A 21182-nucleotide genomic window follows, 5' to 3' on the forward strand; every position below is an offset into this window, starting at 1 on the left:
GTGGCACCCAGGGGGAGAGGGTCAGACACTGGGGGCTTGCCTGTGGGGTCATTTATGGGACCTTGGGGTGTGGGAAGGGGTACGGGTGCCTACCTGAGCGCCTCAGAGTGTGAGCTGCCCTGGGTGGTGTGATCCTGCTGCCGGGTCATCACGGGGTAGCTCTCTGCGGGGTGTGGAGTGAGCACAAAGGTGGAGATGAAGAGTCCCAGGTCGTTGCCAAGTAGCATCTCGGTGGGTAGCTGATCCATGAGTCCCACTTCTACCTCCCGGTCTACGGTGCCCCAATCGAGGTGGACATAGGATGTGGGTAGGTTGTAAACGTGGCCCCCGGCCACTTGGACAGCTACTGTTCCTCAGTTCGGGTCGGCTTCATGGATAAGCTGGCTTTGGACGAGAGTCAGAGTGGCCCCAGTGTCTTGTGGCCCCTGGACCTCATGTCGGTTCAATTTGACTGGCTTTCGATGGTGTGCCCTGTTGTCGTGGGCAGCCTGGACTGGGTTGGCCTTGTGTATGACAGGGTAGGTATCCTCACTGGGGGCAGGTATCTCATGAGGACCACCTGTAAGTGTGGGCTGTGGCCCTTGGGGGTTGTCCAACTATGGGGCGAAGCCAGCGGTGTAATTCAGCTGGGGGCATTCCTTCTTGTAGTTGCCAGGCAGTCGGCAGTGGAAGCATGGGGAGGTTGGTTGTGCCATCCTCCTCTGGGGAGGACCCACAGCTGGTGTGCCTCGTAATACGCTGGGGCATAGGGGAGGTTGGTGGGGGACAGGGGAAGCTGGGGCTGCTGGATATCGACATATTCATCAGCCCACAGTGCTGCCACGGTGAGGGTCTTGGGCTGTCTGTCTCTCACCCATTCTTGTACTTCGTTGGGGAGCCCATTATAAAACTGTTCCAGCATGAAGAGCTGGCTAATCTCCTCCGGGGACTTGGCTTGTTGGGAGTTGAGACAGTTCTGGGTGTGGCATGCCCACTCTGCATGGCAGTCCTTCTCCCCTTTCCTGGTCTCACTGAACTGTCTCCGGTATTGCTCGGGGGTGACAGCATAGCTGGCCAGTAGGATACTTTTGATGAAGGAATAGTCCCAGATCTGGTCCTCCGGTACAGCCCGGTAGGCTTCCGCCGCTTTGCCCACTAACTTGCGGGCCAGGATGGTGATCCAGTCGGTGGGGTCGAATGCTTGTAGCAGGCACTCGTGCTCAAAGTCTTGTAGTAAGTCATCAATGCCTTCCTCTGCTTCCTTGAATTATTTGAAAGCATTGTACGGTAGTTTGCGGGCCGGAACTGCTGTGCTTCCCGGCTGGTTACCCCCGCTATAAATACATTAAGAGACCCATCTTCCCCAGTAACTGGACGACACACAGTTCCTGGGGTACAACAACAACTTTATTGCCCACATGCGGCTTTTATATTTTTTTCCCCATGCAAGGGGTTGAACACACACAAAGACAATGTCCTCTCCCAGGGTCCTCCCCCGCCCGGTGGTCGTATAACGGAACCGGAACCCCAGTCCCTTTGTCCCCTGTTCCCGCCACTCAGTGTCCCCTCCCACTCCCAGGGGTCCCTTGCTGGAAACTGAACTCCAATCCATTTGTCCCGAAACTTATCCTCAGGGTTTCCCACCTCCGGTGGCCAGGGGGTCTTCATCCCATGAGCCTCTGTACCTGGGAGTCCCAGCGCGGGAAAGCTTCCCGCCTCTCTGACTCCCAGCCACAGAAAGCCTGCCAAACCGCCATTGTCCCCAATCTCAGGAGGGCCCCAGAACGGTTACCGCATCCGTTCGTGGGATCCCTGGGTGAAACGAGGTAAGGGAAGCGTCTCCGTTCGGGATATGAATGCTCCCCCTGGCCGCTGTCTGCCTATACGAATGGCGGCCACCCAGGGAGGTGAACGGAACCCATTCGAATTGAGCTCTCCCAAACTGGGAGCAGGTAAAACATACAAATACAATATAATACAGGGGAAAATACAGGATCATTTACTAGCAATTCACAAATAGGCAGCGGTCCCGCCACAGTAGCAATCAAATTGAGCTCCTGATCATTGCTCCCAACCAGTATACCCATCACTCTAGGCTCCCAACCAGTGTACCCATTACACTCAGCTTCTGTTCACTGCTCCTATCACGCTGAGCGCCCAACCAGTGTACCCATCACACTCAGCTCCTGTTCACTGCTCCAACCAGTGTATCCATCACCCTCCACTCCCAACCAGTGTACCTCTGCTCCTGTCCAGTGTACCCACTACTCTCAGCTCCTGTCCAGTGTACCCATCACCCTCCGCTCCTGTCCAGTGTACCCATCACCCTCCGCTCCTGTCCAGTGTACCCATCACCCTCCGCTCCTGTTCAGTGTACCCATCACCCTCAGCTCATGTTTACTGCTCCAGCCAGTGTACCCATCACCCTCACCTCCCGTTTACTGCTCCAGCTAGTGTACCCATCACCCTCAGCTCCAGACCAGTGTACCCATTATCCTTATATTTACCAGTTCTTCCACCAGCTGTAGTACCACTCACGCTAATTCCATCTCATTCCAGCTTTTGATGAATTTATTTTCTCACCAACGATTAATTATTACTAACCTATGTCAAATTAAAATGAATACGATACATTAACAATTATACAAGTGAATCAAACACTTTGAAGACGTCATGTAGGTATGGTGCTGTATAATGAACATTGTGGATTCAAAAGGCGTTAATTTATAGGGAATTGAAGGAATGGTCTAAACAAGTAGGTGTACACCCAAAATACCTTAATATGTCAACACTGGAGAAGAAAATAGACTGAAGAGACAGCATCCTTCACATTCATTTACGGGGAGGCAGAAATACCCCAATAAGCAGAGACTTTGCCCTAGAATCTGCATTGAGGGAATCTGAGTATTTCCTTATAATACCAGATTCCCCATATATAAGGATTAAGGGGCAGTTTCCCTATATATCAGGGTGAATAGGGCAGAATCCCAGGATGAATGGGACAGTTTCCCAAGATATCAGGGTGAAGGGGCAGATTCCCTTTATGTCAGGATGAATTGGGCAGATTCCCTATATATTGGGGTGAAGGGGCAGATTCCTTATGTATCAGGATGACGGTGCAGATTCCCAGGATATTAGGATGAAGGGACAGATTCCCAATATATTAGGATGAAGGGGCAGATTCCTAGAATACCAGTGTGAATGGGCAGATTCCCTATATATCAGGGTGACGAGGCAGATTTACAATAAATCAGGATAAAGGGGCAGATTCCCTATATATATAAGGATGAAGGGCAGATTCCCAATATATCAGGATGAAGAAGCAGATTTACAATAAATCAGGATAAAGGGGCAGATTCCCTATATATAAGGATGAAGGGCAGATTCCCTATATATAGATGAAGGGGCAGATTCCCTATATATAGGTGAAGGGGCAGATTCCCTATATATAGGTGAAGGGGCAGATTCCCTATATATAGGTGAATGGGCATATTCCCTATATCTAAGGGTGAAGGGGCAGATTCCCTATATATAAGGGTGAAGGGGCAGATTCCCTATATATAGATGAGGGGGCAGATTCCCTATATATAGGTGAAGGGGCAGATTCCCTATATATAAGGGTGAAGGGGCAGATTCCCTATATATAAGGGTGAAGGGGCAGATTCCCTATATATCAGGGTGAATGTGGCAGTTTCCCAATGTATCAGGATAAAAAGGCAGATTCCCTATAACAGGATGAAGGGGCAGATTCCTTATGTATCAGGGTGAAGGGGCAAATTCCCAATGTATCAGGGTGAAGGGGCAGATTCCTTATGTATTGGGGTGAAGGGGCAGAATTTCAGGCGCTCACAATGTGATGTTGAACACTGGTTGAATTTATTAAAAACCCTAATGGCTTCCTTTCATATTGATGAATATTATAATTAAAAAGATCCTGATGTTAGTAAAGGTCCCGGGAGCCATGTAACTGTATGTGCATAGAGAAGGTATTGGCTCGTATGAATCTAATTGAAACGCCTATTATTACAGTGGATCGGCTTTGGATGTTGAGGGTATTGATGGATTGTTGGGGTACTAGGGGCACTTCCGTTCCACACACTGCCTCCCACCCTCCTCATATTCCTGTTTAGAGATCCACATCTGCTGGAACGTCCCCTGAAAAACAAAAAATTATTATTTCACAAAGATATCCACCAGGGGGCCATCATCTAACTAAAGACATATATTATGGGAGGGGTCAGAAGTGCAGCTAATCCTTGGCCACACCCATTTACATACTAAGGACAATATGGTCCAACATGCGGTGTGGCCCACACCTATGGCCCTCAGTCTGTCATTGTTGAGTAACCATGGTAACCCAGATGTTTGTGAAATACATTTCCTTTAGGTTGGCCCTATGCCCAAAACAGTTCCATAGCATCAGGGTGTGGCGGGACACCGCCACTAAGTGCCATGCCCACTGAGTATTCAGATGTTTGGTTTTGCATTTTGTGTCCCCAATTGTGTATGATTTTCCCTTGTTGAATATGTGTTTCCCCTTGTATTTTTACACTGTATAATGCATTTTACTTTTCATCCACACTGGGGCACCGGACCACCCCGATACTCCATTTAGAATGTGTGGTTAGAATGTTCACACCTCGCTAACAAGGTGCGAAAAACGCAGACCACAAGCGGCGCGTGCTTTCCCTGGGTGGCTGCCGGTTTCTATAGCCGAATGCCACCAGGGGACAGCATTTGTATCCCGAACCGGCCTGCGCACCCTGTCCAATCAGAGAAAGAGCGCCTGTTCAAACGGATTTCACACCCTTACCCCTGATTGGCCGACGAAACCCCTCTCCTCCCCGAGCACCGATTGGTACAGCAGAGTTTCGCGCCCTTTCTTCGGATTGGGCGGTGAACCTCCTTCCTCTCCTGAATGCTGATTGGTTGTTGCTTGATTTAGGCGCGAAGTTTGAATTTGTCGGACTAAACCAAGCAATGCCATGGAACCAATTTCGAGATGTACAGAGCCTCGAGCCCCAAACCTTCGACACTGATATCTCAGGCTCTGTACATCCGATCGCCCCGCTTTTAGCAGGGATCCCAGATGGGACCCTGGGCTATCTAGTGTTTTAGGTTTCAACCTTGTAACCCCTTCCCTTCCAGGGGCGCTGAGCCCCAAAGTGTAAACCCCCTGAATGTAATATGGTTTAATGTGTATCCCTGTGTACTGTTTGGTATCTCCCAGGGAGGGAGATGGCTATCTGTAACCCAGCTCCCTCCTGCGTGGGACTAAGGGAAATGTATTGTGTGGAATGGAGACCCCCTGCCTGTGTCTGTGCATAAAAGAAGCATGTGTTGAATAAAGATTGGCAGAAGTCAGTGCTTAAACCTCCAAAACTGTGTGTCATCCTGTTATTGGAGGGAAGGAAGATGTAACCCCTGTGTCTGCTCTTCCAGCTTGCAGGGGATGCAATGGGGAAAAGTCCTTGTAAGGTCTAAGTGCTTCCAGGGCTGAGTGTCGTCTCTGCCTGGGAGCGCATAGAGCGTTTGCAGCTGCTCTAATACATTGTCTTCATACCTTTAACCCCTTAAGGACATATGACATGTGTGACATGTCATGATTCCCTTTTATTCCAGAAGTTTGGTCCTTAAGGGGTTAAGTCATCTGAAACAATTACTCCTAATCCCTTTTCTCAGATATTGAGGTTAGTAGTAGTTTTTACATCCAAGATGCATTATCTTGCCCGTATCCACATTAAATGTCATTTAACACAGCTCTGACCTAGTTTCTAGTTTAACTAAATCATTTGCCATTTGGCTTATCCCTCCTGGAACATCAACCCTGTTACATATCTTAGTATCATCCGCAAAAAGACACACCTTACCATCAAGACCTTCTGCAATATCACTAATAAAAAATATTAAAGAGAATGGGTCCAAGTACAGATCCCTGAGGTACCCCACTGGTGACAAGCCTAAGCTTCGAATATACTCCATTGACTACAACCCTCTGTTGCCTGTCACTCAGCCACTGCCTTACCCATTCAACAATATTGGAATCCAAACTCAAAGATTGCAGTTTATTGATAAGCCTTCTATGTGCAACAGTGTCAAAACCCTTACTGAAATCTAGGTAAGCAATGTCTACTGCACCACCCTGATCTATAATTTTAGTTACCCAATCAAATAAATCAACAAGATTAGTTTGGCATGATCTCCCTGAAGTAAACCCATGTTGTCTCTGATCTTGAAATCCATGTGATTTTAGATGTTCAACAATCCTATCCTTTCACATGGTTTCCATCACTTTCCCCACTACTGAAGTAAGGGTTACTGGCCTATAGTTGCCCGACTCCTCCCTACTGCCTTTCTTGTGAATGGGTACAACATTCGCTAACTTCCAATCTTTTGGGACTACTCCTGTTAACAATGATTGGTTAATTAAATCCTGTGGCGAAAGTAACCTCACCACTGTTTTTTGGAGGGGCCTGTTTGCCTCCCTCTTGCCATGTGACTATGGCCCCTGGGGGTATTGCCATTTAAAAACTCTATTTGGGCTTATTGGATTTTTAAAACACGTTTTCTACCCCTTTAATTCCATGGGAAAATGTGCCTCTTCCCCTCCCCCTTTTTCCTGTCCTATTGTTGTCCCAGATACACTGCCAGACCAGTTGAAACTGGCTGCTTTGTCCCTCCTCAATCTCTCATCAGCCCTTGCTATTGTTTAACCCCATGGCGATCCAACTGTATGCGTGCACTTTTCGGACATATTGAGCGCTCAGATCCAAGCTATCTGGGGATATGTTGGACATATAGTTTAAACATTGTATTATAAGAGTTATGTATTTTTTTTTTTTTTTTTTTAATTCTTTATTTTATTGTGCACAGGAATTGACAAACAGCCTTGATTCGCCACAACAGCGTGTCAAGGTATGATTAATTTCAATTTGCAGTACATGTTGTGACATTTATTACTCAGGCACATTTTTAAGTTTTTTAGTTGCTAACAATCAGCAGGTACATCATAGCATTGGTGAAATATTTATGAGAAATTACTTCGTTTAACTGTTGAGTGAGTACTGGATTATCTAAGAGCTGGCTAATGTTTTGTTCTCTTACAAGAGTGGAGTTAAAAGCTTAATAAGAGGAGTAAACATCGCAAATTAACAAATTAACAGATTAACAGAGCAAGCCACATGTCTAGTATTCAACATTTATAAATCTCAGTGAGTATACTTGTTAGGTTAATGTTGTTATAAGCCTCTAGAAAATAGGCAAGATTTTGCACGATTTTGTATCTTTAAGCTTAGCTATACATTTATTCCAGCAAAGTAAGATTTAGTTAAAATAACTAATGTGAAGAGAAGACCTAGATGGAGTTATGTATTTTTATGTAGTTTTTGTAACAGTTTTTGGACTTAGAGATAATTGGCTTACCACAGCCACTTAAGCCAATTATCTCCAGGATAAAGGAGAAGATAGACTGGCTGCACAGCCTAAATTTGTGAAACTGTTTTGGGCATCAAAGCCATGCTTGCGGTCAGTCAAATATGACTTCCATAAAACTTTTGAACCCCTGCTCTGATCTGGGTGATTTTTTTGGATATGTTGTTCACCTAGATCAGGGCTATCCAGGGATGTAGGATGGGGATATGTTTATGTATTGGGGTGTTTCTGGACTTTGGGTAAAACTGTATATTTTCTGCCTGTGATAATTAAGTTAGCCCATTGTGTTTGTTAATTGTATCACAGGCAGAGGGGAGGGTTTGTGTGCATTAGCAGGGAGCGTCTGACTGTACTGTACTATGTTGATTGGCTGTTGTAACTTTGTGTCCTGTGTTCCACAAGGTCCATGTGGGTGGTAACCTTGTGGGGAAATGTGTATAGAAGAAGCAATAAAGCCTGTGCATTCTGTTCCTGCTTACACTCCAAAACTGTGTGTCATCCTGTTATTGGAGGGAAAGAAGATTTGCTCCTGTGTCTGCTATTCCAACTTGCAGGAGATTCAACATGGAAAGTCCTTGTAAGGACTAGAGCTAATTCCCCATTCGGCTCCAGGGAGGAGTGGTTCCAGGGCCCCAGTCCAGCCACGGCGACTGTGGGCAGAAGTGCTGCGGTTTGTCCCTTGTTCCAGCTAGGAAGCGGTCCTTTGGCGGAGGTACCCAGCCAGGGTACAGGGAGCTCCGCTACAAATCCGTTAATGGTTTTGCTAGCACACCACTAAGTATACAGGATCCTATCACAATGTATTCATTGTGGCAACTACTCCAATGGGAAGAGGGTGGTTCTGCCGCCAGAGATGTTATTTTCCCCCTACTGGGAGGGATGCTATAATGCAGAGCAGGAACAGCTCTTACAAGAGCTAGTGATTTAGCACTCCAAACAGAAGAGAGACAGCTATTGTAGCTTTCTCCCACAAACATGAGACGAGGCTCTATGCTGTGAGATAACTGGTTTTAATGGAGCCACACACTGCCTTTTAGGTCAATCCCCATGCAAGGGGCACTCCCCTCTGGACCTGAGAGTAAACAACAATAGAAACAATTACACATTTACATTGGCTCTCAGATGCAGGACACTCCCATACAGCATAAGATAATCCCTCCCATGTGCCTGGGAGATAATTGAGTCATGAACTGTATTAACTCCTGCCCTGTGACTATGGTACCTGTAATAAATACACTGTTTGTGCCTTTTTGGACTTGTATGGTTACACTTCGAACTCCCGAAGTGGCACTTCGAACTCCGGAACAACTGTACGAACCAGAGACCACCCTGGAGCTTGTTAACACCTTTTAACAACTTGAAACGTTTCTCACTGCAGTGTTCTAATTGTTCATCTGGGTGGCCGCAATTCTTATGGACAACCATGAGGTGGCGCCCATCTTGTTCGCATGAACGCAGGCAGCGGTGTTTGGGCATGAATCTCATGGAACTAAAATCGGACACAGAAACTTCTGAACACGCTGGACTTCCATCATCGCCTGCGTTCGGTTTTATACAACTTAGAAGGGCACTGTTCTGTGAAATCATTCATCTGGCTGAAGGAAACAAACTCCAGGGTAAGACTTTTGACTCTGTTTGGTAGTTTGTTCGTTTTCAAACTATCGAACTAGACCGACCGCAAGCCCTGATTCTCTGGAACTGTTTTGGGCATGGGACCATGCATGCGGTCGGCCAAAATGTGACTTCCATAGAATTCCTGAACCCCTGAACTGATCTGGGTGATTTTTGGATATGTTGGTCACCCAGATCAGGGCTATCAGGAGATGTAACACTTGTGGGGGATATTATGTGTTTGTGGGGTACTTTTGGGGTTTTATAAAAATGTGGTTTTCTGCCTGGAGATAATTGAGTTAATACAGTATCTGACTCAATTATCTACCAGGCAGAGGGGAGGGATTGTATGCTATATGTGGGAGTGTCCTGCATTGTAACACTTATTATTGGTCTGTGACTTTGTACCGTAGTTCCCTACAAGGTCCATGTGGGAGTGCCCCTTGCATGGGGATTGTCATAAAAGGGCAAGTGTGGCACCATTAAAATCAGTTCCTCTTCCCCTCCTTAATTCATGTTATATTCATTCTGGGGATTGCTATACTCATTTTACTCCCTTGGATTACAATCACTAGCTCTTATAAGAGCTGTTCCTGCTATACTCTTTGGAGTAGGAGAAGTTCACCCACTGGAAGCTGGATCCTGGTCTTGGGTCCAGGGTGGGTGGAGGACGGCAAGTTCCCAGCCAAGCTGTAATGCTGGACGTGGGGACTACAGTGCTGATGGTGTCTGGTGGAGTGCTTGGTGAGCACTAGGAGCATCGATTGGCGAAGGCACCCGGTCGGGGTGCCAGGCGGTCCGTCACATTCAATATACAGAACATAGACATCGTGAGGGAGGAGAAGGAGAGGAGGGGGCAGACTGGGAGCTTTGTCTCCCAAAAGCTATAGCCAGCCACTGACCCCCAGGAAAGTCACCCTTCTGCAGCCAAAAGGTAGGAAACAGGAGGGTGGCTAAAATATGTACATTTTGCATGTGTAACTGTATGTGTATGTACATCTGTATGTCTGTATGTAAACTAGGGGAACCAGGGGGACTAAAATATGGGTCTTTACAGTTGCTGACCTGGCCCATAGTCGGTGGGCAGGAGGCCAGCTTCCACACTCCTCCAGGAGTACGTGGCAAACATCTGTGGAAAGTGGCGTTTGTCACAATATGTATCTGTCTGAATTTGCATCTGTGTATTTATCTGTGTGTCTGTGTATTTGTGTCTGTATGTGTATCTGTTTTTCTGTATGTATTTGTTATCTGTGTGTCCATATATGTATCTATATGTGTATCTGTGTCTATATGGATAACTATTAATTACATACCAGAGAGGCCAGAATGGAGCCACCAATCCAGGAACTGAAGCGACGTTCGATAGAGCTGTTACTGGCAAGGAGTTTCAGACGCATACTCTGAGATAAAAAGGGGCGAAGCTGAGGGTTAGAGGGGAGCAAGGATTGTATGATGGGAAAAGAGAATGCAAATAAAGATTTACAGGGACACGTATGATATAGGATGGGAAGGAATGGTTAGGATAAAGGACTAAAAAGGGAGTTATGATGTAGGGAGGGAAGGGGAGAGTGGCTTAGGATAAAGATTTAAAGGGACATGTATGATGTAGACTGGGGAGGGTGGGTTAGAATAAAGGTTTAAAGGGGCCGGTATGATGTAGAATGGAGGAGGGTGGGTTAGGATAAAGGTTTAAAGGGGCCGATATTATGAAGAATGGGGGAACGTAGGTTAGGACAACGGTTTAAAGGGGCCGGTATGATGTAGAATGGGGGAGGGTGGGTTAGGATAAAGGTTTAAAGGGGCCGATATTATGAAGAATGGGGGAGCGTAGGTTAGGATAACGGTTTAAAGGGGCCGGTATGATGTAGAATGCAGGAGGGTTGGTTAGGATAAAGGTTTAAAGGGGCCGGTATGAGGTGGAATGGGGGAGGGTGGGTTAGAATAAAGGTTTAATGGGGCCGGTATGATGTAGAATGGGGGAGGGTGGGTTAGAATAAAGGTTTAATGGGGCCGGTATGATGTAGAATGGGGGAGGGTGGGTTAGGATAAAGGTTTTATGGGGCCGGAATGATGTAGAATGGGGGAGGGTGGGTTAGAATAAAGGTTTAAAGGGGTCGGTATGATGTGAGATGGAGGAGGGTAGGTTAGGATAAAGGTTTAAAGGCGCTGGTATGATGTAGAATGGGGGTGGGTGGGTTAGGATAAAGGTTTAAAGGGGTCGGTATGATGTGAGATGGAGGAGGGTAGGTTAGGATAAAGGTTTAAAATCGCCGGTATGATGTAGAATGGGGGTGGGTTAGAATAAAGGTTTAAAGGCGCTGGTATGATGTAGAATGGGGGTGGGCGGGTTAGAAAAAAGGTTTAAAGGCGCTGGTATGATGTAAATGGGGGAGGGTGGGTTAGGATAAAGGTTTAAAGGGGTCAGTATGATGTAGGAAAAAAAATGATGTATTCTCTAATGAAGCATTACACAGAGCAGATTTGCAGTAATTACTGTGTAAATAAATGGAAATTTAAATGACGGTCTGTGAAGAGAGAAGAAAGAAAGGAGAGAAAGACAGTTTAGAAGAGAGTGAGACATGGTCTCATGTGTTACATGGATGAAATAAATCTCTATCCAAGTAATAAGAAATACCATCCACCCTAGGTACTGGAATAACATGTGGGACAAAACATACATGTCCCTGGGTGCTGAGGGGAAATGGAAGGTGAAAATCCAATTCCTGTTTTCTGATTTCTCACCGGGGGTGTTTTCTGGGAAAGTTCACGGTTCAAACGGTCATTAAACCCCTGGAGTAAAGTGTTACCACCAGTGATAATGACACCGCCATAGAGTCCCTAAGGAGACAGGAAAGATAACAGTTAGTGGGAAAAACCATACTGGATAACCAATAACACCAGACACCCTACCCCCCCACTACTCCATGTTTATGGGAATCTCTCATTACTCCGTGTTCCTAAGAATCACCCACTACTCCATATTCCTCTCCTTTCATATCCCTACCTAGAAATCCTCCCCCTACTGCTTTATATCCTAGGAATCTTCCCCTCCCTACTTCTCCATGTTCCAAAGAACCCCTCTACTGCTCCATGTCCTAGGAATCACCCCCTCCCCACTTCTCCATGTTCCAAAGACCCCCCCCACACCATTGTAGCAGAGCTCCAATACCTAGCATAGGTGTCTGCGCTGTTCATAGCTAAAAGAAACAGTGTCATACTCCAAGACTCTTTCCCCGCAGCAACTAAATGACACATAGTTCTGGTAGTCAACTGATTTTATTTTGGCCACACTCGGCTTTTATGCACAGACCCCTACATGGGGTCTCTTATACGAAAATGAATTAATCACAACCTGTTGGTATGGCTAAACCGAGTGGCGGGAGACAATGCCGGTTGTTGCGCTGGTGTTTGGCATTACAACCGTATGACTTTATTATCCACTACCGCCCAGGAAACAGAATGGCAATGTCGGTGGGTTATCTCGACAAACTGAACTGGAAAAGTAATCCGTGAGTACTCCCTGGACAGCCCCAAGCCGATCCATTAAGGATCAGAATGTATATTTCGGGTTGTGGTTAAGGTGGAGCAGTGTTGTGGGTTTTGGTGCGTGGGTGGGCCACTGGGCTACAGCCTCAACCTTGGCCGGTTCGGGCTTCTCTTTCCCATACCCCACCTGGTTTCCCAAGTACTGGACTTCTGCCATCCCAATATGGCATTTCCTCGGCTTAAGGATCAAGCCAGCCTGTCTAATGCGGTCTAGCACCACTCGTGATGTCATCCAAGTATGCACAAGCATAATCTTGGAAGCCATCTGGCAGCTGGTCCTGAATGGCATGACCATGACTGGTGCAGGCCAAACGTGGTGACAAAGGCCGACTTGGGAATGGCATCTTGGGCTAGGGGAATCTGCCAATAGCTCTTACACAGATCGATGGTCATAAGGTACTGACCTCTGGCCATCCGATCTAAGAGCTTGTTTATCTTGGGCATGGAGTAAGCATCTGATACTGTTTTGTCATTGAGTCTCTGGTAATCTACACAGAAGCAGGTAGTTACATCCTGCTTCAGTACCAAGACTACTGGAGAAGCCGAAGGACTATCAGACGCTTCTATAACCCTGAGACGGAGCATCTCTTAGATCGCCTGTCTTATGTGTTCCCTGACAGCCTCAGGGATTCTATACGGGGTCTGTCTGAGAGGCACATGTTTAGAGGTGTCTACTTAGTGGGTGGCCAGCAGAGTGTAACCAGGTACGTTCGAAAACTATACTCCCTTCATGGCCAGCAATTGTCGTACCTGGATACATTCTTGAGTGCTTAGCCATTCTCCTAGCTCATCTAGGGCACCTGTCTTATCTTCCCCCAGGAGGTCTAGTAGGGGAAGATTCTCAATCATCGGAGGCAGATGCACATCTTGCTGCCACATCCTCCATCCTCCCAAGGGTTTGAGCACGTTCACGTGGATCATGCATCTCCCCCACTACCAGAGCAAGGACTGATCACATCTCTATTCCACCACTTGGTATGGACCCTGCCAGATGGCCTGTAGCTTTTCACGGCGAACAGGTTGTAAAATCAGAACCTTTTGGCCAATCTGAAAGGTACGTCCCCTGTCGCCCCTGTCATACCATTGACGCTGCTGAGTCTGCGCCACCTGAAGGTTGGTACGCACGTTCTGAGTCAATTCCTCTAAATGGTCGCAGAACTCCAGCACATATGGTATAACAGGGTACCATGCTCACCCACTGCTCCCGGATTAAATCTAGGGATCCCCGTACTCTCCTTCCAAACAGTAGTTCTAAGGTTGAGAATCCTGTAGATTCCTGCGGTACCTCTCGATAAGCAAATAGGAGGTGCGGCAGGAATCTCTCCCAGTCCCGACCCGTGGCCGTGAAAGTCCGGAGCATTTGTTTAAACCTTTCACATAGGCCATTTGTCTTGGGGTTGTAGGTAGAACTGATAATCGGCTTAATGCCACACAGACCCCAGAGCGGTTGGGTGACTACCGCAGTGAACTGAGTGCTCTGATCCGAGACTATCTCCCTGGAGAAGACCAGCATCAGCGCCTCAGCCACTGTCTCTGAATGTATATTCATCAGAGCCACAGTGTAGTGGAGTGCTAGTCCTAGCAGGTTACTCCAAGGTGTGCTCAGGAACAAGTAGAATACTCCAAGGGAACAGCCAAATACAGCAAAGAAATTCAAGAATCTCCCCCCACCTCTCCAGCAACTGGATGACACTCAGCTCTGGGGATATAACTGATTTCAATGAAGCCACAGTTGGCCTTTTATGAGAATCCCCATGCAAGGGGTTTCCAGATACATATATCAGGGGCATTCCCCACTGGACCCGAGAGTAGACTAAAGCAAAGTACACAATATAATTAAGGTGGCAGTCCCAGCGGTGTTCGCGCCGTCCAGTGGCCGATTTTAGTTCCATACACTCGACAACCAAACACCGCTGTCTCTGTTCGTATTCCAAGATGGCCGTAACATGTTCGCACATACAAACGGCGGCCACCCAGCTGAAAACTTGGAACGTTCATGTAGTTGCGGTTTGTGGAGGTGTGAACGGGGTTATTGATGTTAATGAGCGGCACACTCCACATCATGGTAGTTGGTTCGGTTGTTGACCAGAACAGTGGTAGCAAATCAGGAGAATGGTATTTAACGAACGGCCAGGCAAAACAGGGGAAAAGCATGGTGGTTCAATAATAGGGAGCTCTGTCCCACACAGGGACTGCAAGCCCCAAACATAGGGGGAGGGGGAAAACCGGCATGGACAGCCGAGAGCAGGCATAAGGGTACCGTCCCAAGGCCCATTCCACTACACACAGCCTCTGAAAACCGGGTCGACTATGGTCAGGATGTACCTTTTGCATTACGGACTGGGTTTCGATAGGGGTCCTATAATATCTACGGCTACTCGTCCGAATGGTACCTCTATGATGGATAAGGGTTGTAACTTGGTCTTGTGGCGATCTCCCCGCTTCCCTACCCTTTGACATGTGTCACAAGTTTGGCAGTACTGTCGAACATCTTTGGAGATGCCTGGCCAAAAGAAGGTGTGGGTAAACAGAGATCTAGTGTGACTGACCCCTAAGTGCGCTATCTGCAGTAATTGTCTCCTATTCTTCTGGGGGACGACTAGTTGTCTGGTGGGGACCGGTATGGAATCGGCCAAGACTCATTGAGTCGTGGTACAATAACCCCTGGTGCCAGGAGTATCACTCTTCCCCTATTCCTGCCTGTGAATGGGTCACTTTATCCCTATAGCCCTGCAACGTGGGCTCACTAAGGTTTTTCTGCCCAAATTCTGTGGAAGAGAGGTGCAACGGTTTGGGAATGTTTTTCTACCTGGAGCTCAGAGTGCAAGTGGTTCTCCATGGTGTGAGCCTGGGACCTGGTGGTGATTGGGTAGGTCTCGTTGGTGACCTGGGATGGTAGAAATGCTGAGGTCAACTGGCCGAGATCGTTCCCCAGCAAGACGTGAGCGGGGAGTTCCTGCATCAGCCCCACATCAAATAATCCCGAGCCGGCACTAGAATTCAGGTGAACTCTTGCAGTAGGTAGCCGGTGTACTGCTCCCCCGGCTACCCGCACAACTACGGACCGGTTCGGTCTGCATCTGGATCCAGGTGATGCTTGACCAATGTGAGGGTGGCTACTGTATCTCACAGGCCTTGAGCTGCTCTTCAGTTCAGCTCCACTGCACTGGGTCGGCCTTGTTGTTCTTCAGATCCGGGGGTGCATCCGGGAGGCGGCCTCTGTGTGATAATAGTGGGCAGCTGCCCATGCTGGAGGGGATGGTCCCTGTCAGATTGGTTCCTGCTCTGGGTACAGTTCCTCTGATAGTGTCAGAATTGCTTGCGCGCTGGGTATCGAGTGCCTTGGGGGGTTGGAGATGGGTCCTGATCCTTGCTGTGTTGGTGGCCTAGGGTTAGTGCTAAGAGGTCTAAAGCATCTCCTGTAAGCTTTTGGTGGGATGGCATATCTTGCCAATAGCACCTACTTCCGGGCATAATCCGTGATTTCTTTATCCGGTACGACTCGGTAGGCTTCTGCTGCTCTGCCGAAAGCTTACCAGCCAGAATTCACACCCAATCTGCTAGGGGTACTTGATAAAGTCAGCACTGCCACTCAAAATCTTGTAGGAAGTCGTCAATCTCTTCCTCTGCTTCCACAAAATTTTTAAATGCACCATGGGGTACCTTTTGTTTTACCTCCGGTGCCGGTGTGGTACCTGGCATTCTCTCAAAGGCGCGCTGTTCAGCCAGCTGGAGCTGGTTCTGCCTGTGCTGTGATGAAGGCATCCACCTGGACCAATGCTGCCTGTATAATTTCTGTCGGGGGGCTCTCTCCGTAAAATTCTAGCCGGCGTTTTACCTCTTTATCAAACTCCATAGTTTCGGTTGCAATGCTGCGGAACCGGTCTCCCTCTGTTAACTCTGCAATCAGCGTGGCTTTTGTTTTATTGCTGGCTATCTTCCCTCTTGTTTCCAGCAATTCCTTCAAAGTTGCTTTAATCCGGCATAGTTCGTCTCCATTCACAATTCCATGAACACCTACGAACTGTTGCTTTCATGATTCCGTTCGAACGCTGCTTCCTTCTTTCGCTGGAGGCTTACATCCCACTGCTTACACCAATTGTAGAGGAGCTCCAATACCTAGCATAGGTATCTCCGCTGTTCAGTTCTCGGAGCTAAAAGAAACAGTGTAAAACTCCAAGACTCTTTCTCCCCATCAACCAGACGACACATAGTTCTGGGAGTCAACTGATTTTATTTTGTCTTTTTATGCACAGACCCCTATACATGGGGTCTCTTATACAAAAATACAGGGCTTTTCCTCCCAAGATCCTCGGGGCCTGAGATAAAATTGTGTGAGAAAAATCTATAACTCAATTATCTCTCAGGTACAGAAAAATCTACAATATTTAAAAACACCCCAAAAATACATTTTAATACTTCAGAACCCAAAGAAAAAGTCATACCATCGAATAGCTTGGATCTGAGTGCACACTTCGATGAAATATTACTCAGATCCCTTCGGTGGTTCGAGAACACCATGAGGTGATGCCCCAAAACCGTTTCAGAGGAAACAAGGCAAAGACCGGTCATCTTTCTGGGTTTCTCGTACGAACAGTGTCGAATGTTCCCCCTGCTCGGTAGGTCATGCCTCCCAAATGCAGTTCTCATACCGGTTCGGGAAGTTGGATGGACAGCGGTACCAGTTTACCAGATGTTCGCAGGGTTGTGTAGCCGAAAAGAGTTCCACGCCGGCGACGACCATGTACCGCTGCCCGCGTTTGGGAGACAAAATGGACGCAAATTGTTTGAACACGTGTTCAGTTATACGAACAGCAGCCACACCGGTGAAATACTTTCTTTAATGAGCAATTTGAGGTTAACAGCCAGCGGTGGTCGGTTGTTAAAAGGTGCAAACAAGGCGACCACAAAGATGAGGGTTCGGTAAATGAACGGGGGTGTATGAACAGACGAACAATGGGATAAAAGTGTATTAAGATAGTCTATTCTGCTACAACCATGTCCTATTAACCTACCTCTCCCTACTTCTCCATGTTCCAAAGAACACCCCCACTACACCATTTCGTAGGAATCTCACCCTCTCCACTTCTCCATGTTCCAAAGAACCCATCCACTACACAATGTGCTAGGAATCTAGCCACCCCCCACCCCATGCACTACTCAGTGTTCCTGAGAATCTTTTTACCATGGCCTCTCCCCAGTTAACAACATTCCTGATATTGCCCATTATGCCTGATATTCTCTCCCCCATTACTCCTTGTGCTGTTGACTCTATTTTCATTTTACACTGTGCATTCCAGGAGAATATAGGAGACACTCACAGGCCGGATGTCTATATCACACATTCCGATGCTACTGGTGACAACATGGCCGACACCCAGCATGGTGTTACCTGAAAGGCCCTGAGAAAAGCAGAAAGTCAATATATTCACCCAAATGGAGAGGAGGGTTGTTTGGGTCAGTAACAGGGGAGGAGGGGGGACGGGGACAATAAAGGGGTCAGTAACATGGAGCAAACAAAGAGGTCAGTAACAGTGGGGGACATTAAAGAGGACAATAACAGGGGGTCAGTAACTGGGGGCCAATAAAAGAATCAATAACAGGGACAATAAAATGAATCAGTAACGAATTGGGTGGGTAATAGGAGAAGGATTGGGTCAGTAATAGGAGAAGGATTGGGTCAGTAATAGGAGGGGGATTGGGTCAGTAACAGGTGGGGGATTGGGTCAGATGAGGGATTGGATCAGTAATAGGGGGATTGGATCAGTAATATAAGGGAGAGTTGATCAGTTATAGGAGGGGGATTGGATCATATGGGGGATTGGATCAGATGAGGGATTGCATCAGTAATAGGAGGGGGAATGGATCAGATGAGGGATTGGGTCAGTAATAGGAGGTGGATTGGATCAGATGAGGGATTGGGTCAGTAATAGGAGGGGGATTGGATCAGATGAGGGATTGGATCAGTAATAGGAGGGGGATTGGGTCAGTAATAGGAGGGGGATTGGATCAGATGAGGGATTGGGTCAGTAATAGGATGGGGATTGGGTCAGTAATAGGAGGGGGATTGGATCAGATGAGAGATTGGGTCAGTAATAGGAGGGGGATTGGGTCAGTAATAGAGAGGTATGGACACCTTAACATTGGATGGGTCAAACAGCCCCTCAGGGATTCGCAGTCTCTCAGCTCCATAATCTGTATTATATCCGTTGGGCATCTCATAGTGGACTGTGGGCATCTGGGCAGCCACCCTAGGGTGAGGACATGGTATCTGTCACACAGAGAGCAATATGAATTAAGGGCACATGGGGGTAACATGCAGCCTGGGTTCCCTTACTTTGGAATGTAAACGCACAGCCTTGTTTTGCTGTATGGGAGGACTCTGTTTTTGGGCATCCACTTGTCCTGCCTGCGGTTTTGTAACACATAACATAATTCACTAGCTACACATGTTTGTGAATAGAAATTCTGAGCAAATCAGAGGCAGCAATCTGGGGGAGATTTACTAACTTTACTATCCTCAGAATTTTACACAACAATTTACTAAATATATCGTTCAAAAATGGCTCAAATTCCCTGAAAAAGTCCAGAGATGGAGCCAACCATCACATAGGGATAAGTAAATGTATGAGATGTCTGGAAGACCCTCAATCAACTGCCCAATAATCTCCCATCCATTCCTCCACAGCAGTAAATGAAAAGGAAGACAATGTGAAACATGTGGCTGCAATTATACTGGGTGTGTAAGACAACATTCTATGACAGGTAATCACTATGGAAAATTAAACCCCGCACAGGAAAAGAGGTCTATTCAAGGCCAGCCCCTTCAGTTATTTACCCACACCACAAATTACTTGTGTGTATAAGACCGCCTCCGAGAGAAGGACCCGTTTATATTTGTAGCGGGACTTCCGCTAAACTGTGCATTGCCCTGATTTCCCTGTTGTTTGTGTACTGTTTGGGCATGTGTTCTCTCTCCCTTTTCAGTATTTTTCCTATCTTGCTCCTGTAGTTGCTATGTGTGTTCGCGCAAAACTGCCTGCTCCCCGTTCGGGGGGTGCCGTCGCGAAGGGAATCCATTCACCTCCCGAACAGGGACCACGACGAAACCCCAATTACAATGTTGTCTTAGAACGTTCGCACCTCGTAAAAAGGTGTCAAAACCACAAACATAGAAACATAGAATATGACGGCAGATAAGAACCATTCGGCCCATCTAATCTGCCCAGTTTTCTAAATATTTTCATTAGTCCCTGGCCTTATCTTATAGTTAATATAGCCTTATGCATATCCCACGCATTCTTAAAATCCTTTACTGTGTTAACCTCCACCACTTCAGCTGGAAGGCTATTCCATGCATCCACTACCCTCTCAGCAAAGTAAACCAACACTAAATCTAGTATGGCCTCTTTACGAGTTGGCTCCTCAACGACTTGTTTTGGAGACAATCCCAGTAGGGAGTTTAGAATATGTGTGCTCCTGGCACAAGCAGCTATTTTTGTTTTCCAATTCACATCAGGAAGATTAAAGTCACCCATGATGATAACTTTCGCCTTCATTGTCATTTTAGCTATTTCCTCAACTAGTAAATTATTTAACTCTTCTATTTGTCCTGGGGGCCTATAAATCACACCTACACAAGTTACTGTGTGATTACCAAATTCTAACGTAATCCAGATGGACTCTATGTTCGCCACACTAACTTTTATTAGGCTAGATTTTATGCTATCCTTCACATACAGGGCCACCTTTCCTTTTTTTCTTGCCTTCCCTGTCTTTTCTATGTAAAGAGTACCCTGGTATTGCTATGTGCCAGTCATTTTTCTCATTATACCATGTCTCAGTAACTACCCTCAGAGCCTGAGCCTGTCTCCACAACACCACCACCCTCAGTGCCTGAGCCTGTCTCCACAACACCACCACCCTCAGTGCCTGAGCCTGTCTCCACAACACCACCACCCTCAGTGCCTGAGCCTGTCTCCATAACACCACTACCTTCAGTGCCTGAGCCTGCAAGGCGAAGCTTCGCCACGTGTCTACCCTAGGTGGGGGCTCGTTCGCTAGACAAACGCCATCCAGGGGGAGCATTCGTGGATTGCTTCCCACCTCATTCAGTTCATGAACAAGGACCTCCCCAGTGCCCCTTGGAATGTTCGCACCAATCAATTAGAACGTTGGCAACTCGCAACATAAGTGTGAAACCGCAAGGGAAGTAATTAAAGCGGCACTGTCATGACTCAATCCCGTTTTTTTTTTTTAACCCCCCTCCCGACTCCACTACATCTAACTGAGCCCCTAGTCACCCCCAAATCCCCCTAAGATCCCCCCCCATTACCTATTTTTTAATCTTTATTTTCTGCCCCGACCTATATTCAGGGCGCCGCCATCTTTGTGTGGGTAGATGAAGTCCCTGTGGGACACGTCATCTGCACACACTAGATAGCACTATGAAATTACCGCACATGCCCAGTTAAACACATGCAAACGGGAATTTCATCTATTCATTCATTCGTCAGAAAGACGAATGAATGAATAGAAATGTCAGACGAACAAACAAACACTGAATATCAGTGTTCGTTTGTTCGTTCGTTCAGTTTATTACAAGGAGGGAGCTA

General features: G+C 47.0%; 1 protein-coding gene across 3 annotated transcripts in view; it reads right to left on the reverse strand.

Annotated features, from left to right (window-relative positions):
* Positions 1-1887: 1887 nt before the first annotated feature.
* The window catches only part of ACTL6B (actin like 6B), a 110675-nt gene continuing 91380 nt past the window's right edge, over positions 1888-21182 (reverse strand). For 2 of the 3 annotated variants that reach the window (XM_063449798.1, XM_063449799.1), the window contains 5 exons: positions 18704-18818; positions 17889-17969; positions 11764-11859; positions 10335-10421; positions 1888-4134 (listed from right to left, as the gene is read on the reverse strand). In XM_063449798.1, the coding sequence (XP_063305868.1) occupies positions 4054-4134; positions 10335-10421; positions 11764-11859; positions 17889-17969; positions 18704-18818 (460 nt within the window). In that variant the 3' untranslated portion in view covers positions 1888-4053. Of the gene's footprint in view, positions 4135-10334; positions 10422-11763; positions 11860-17888; positions 17970-18703; positions 18839-21182 lie in introns of those variants that run through there. The other variant, XM_063449800.1, reaches the window with a different exon arrangement.

This window comes from Pelobates fuscus, chromosome 3 (genome assembly GCF_036172605.1).
Source record: "Pelobates fuscus isolate aPelFus1 chromosome 3, aPelFus1.pri, whole genome shotgun sequence".
Taxonomy (NCBI): Eukaryota; Metazoa; Chordata; class Amphibia; order Anura; family Pelobatidae; genus Pelobates; species Pelobates fuscus.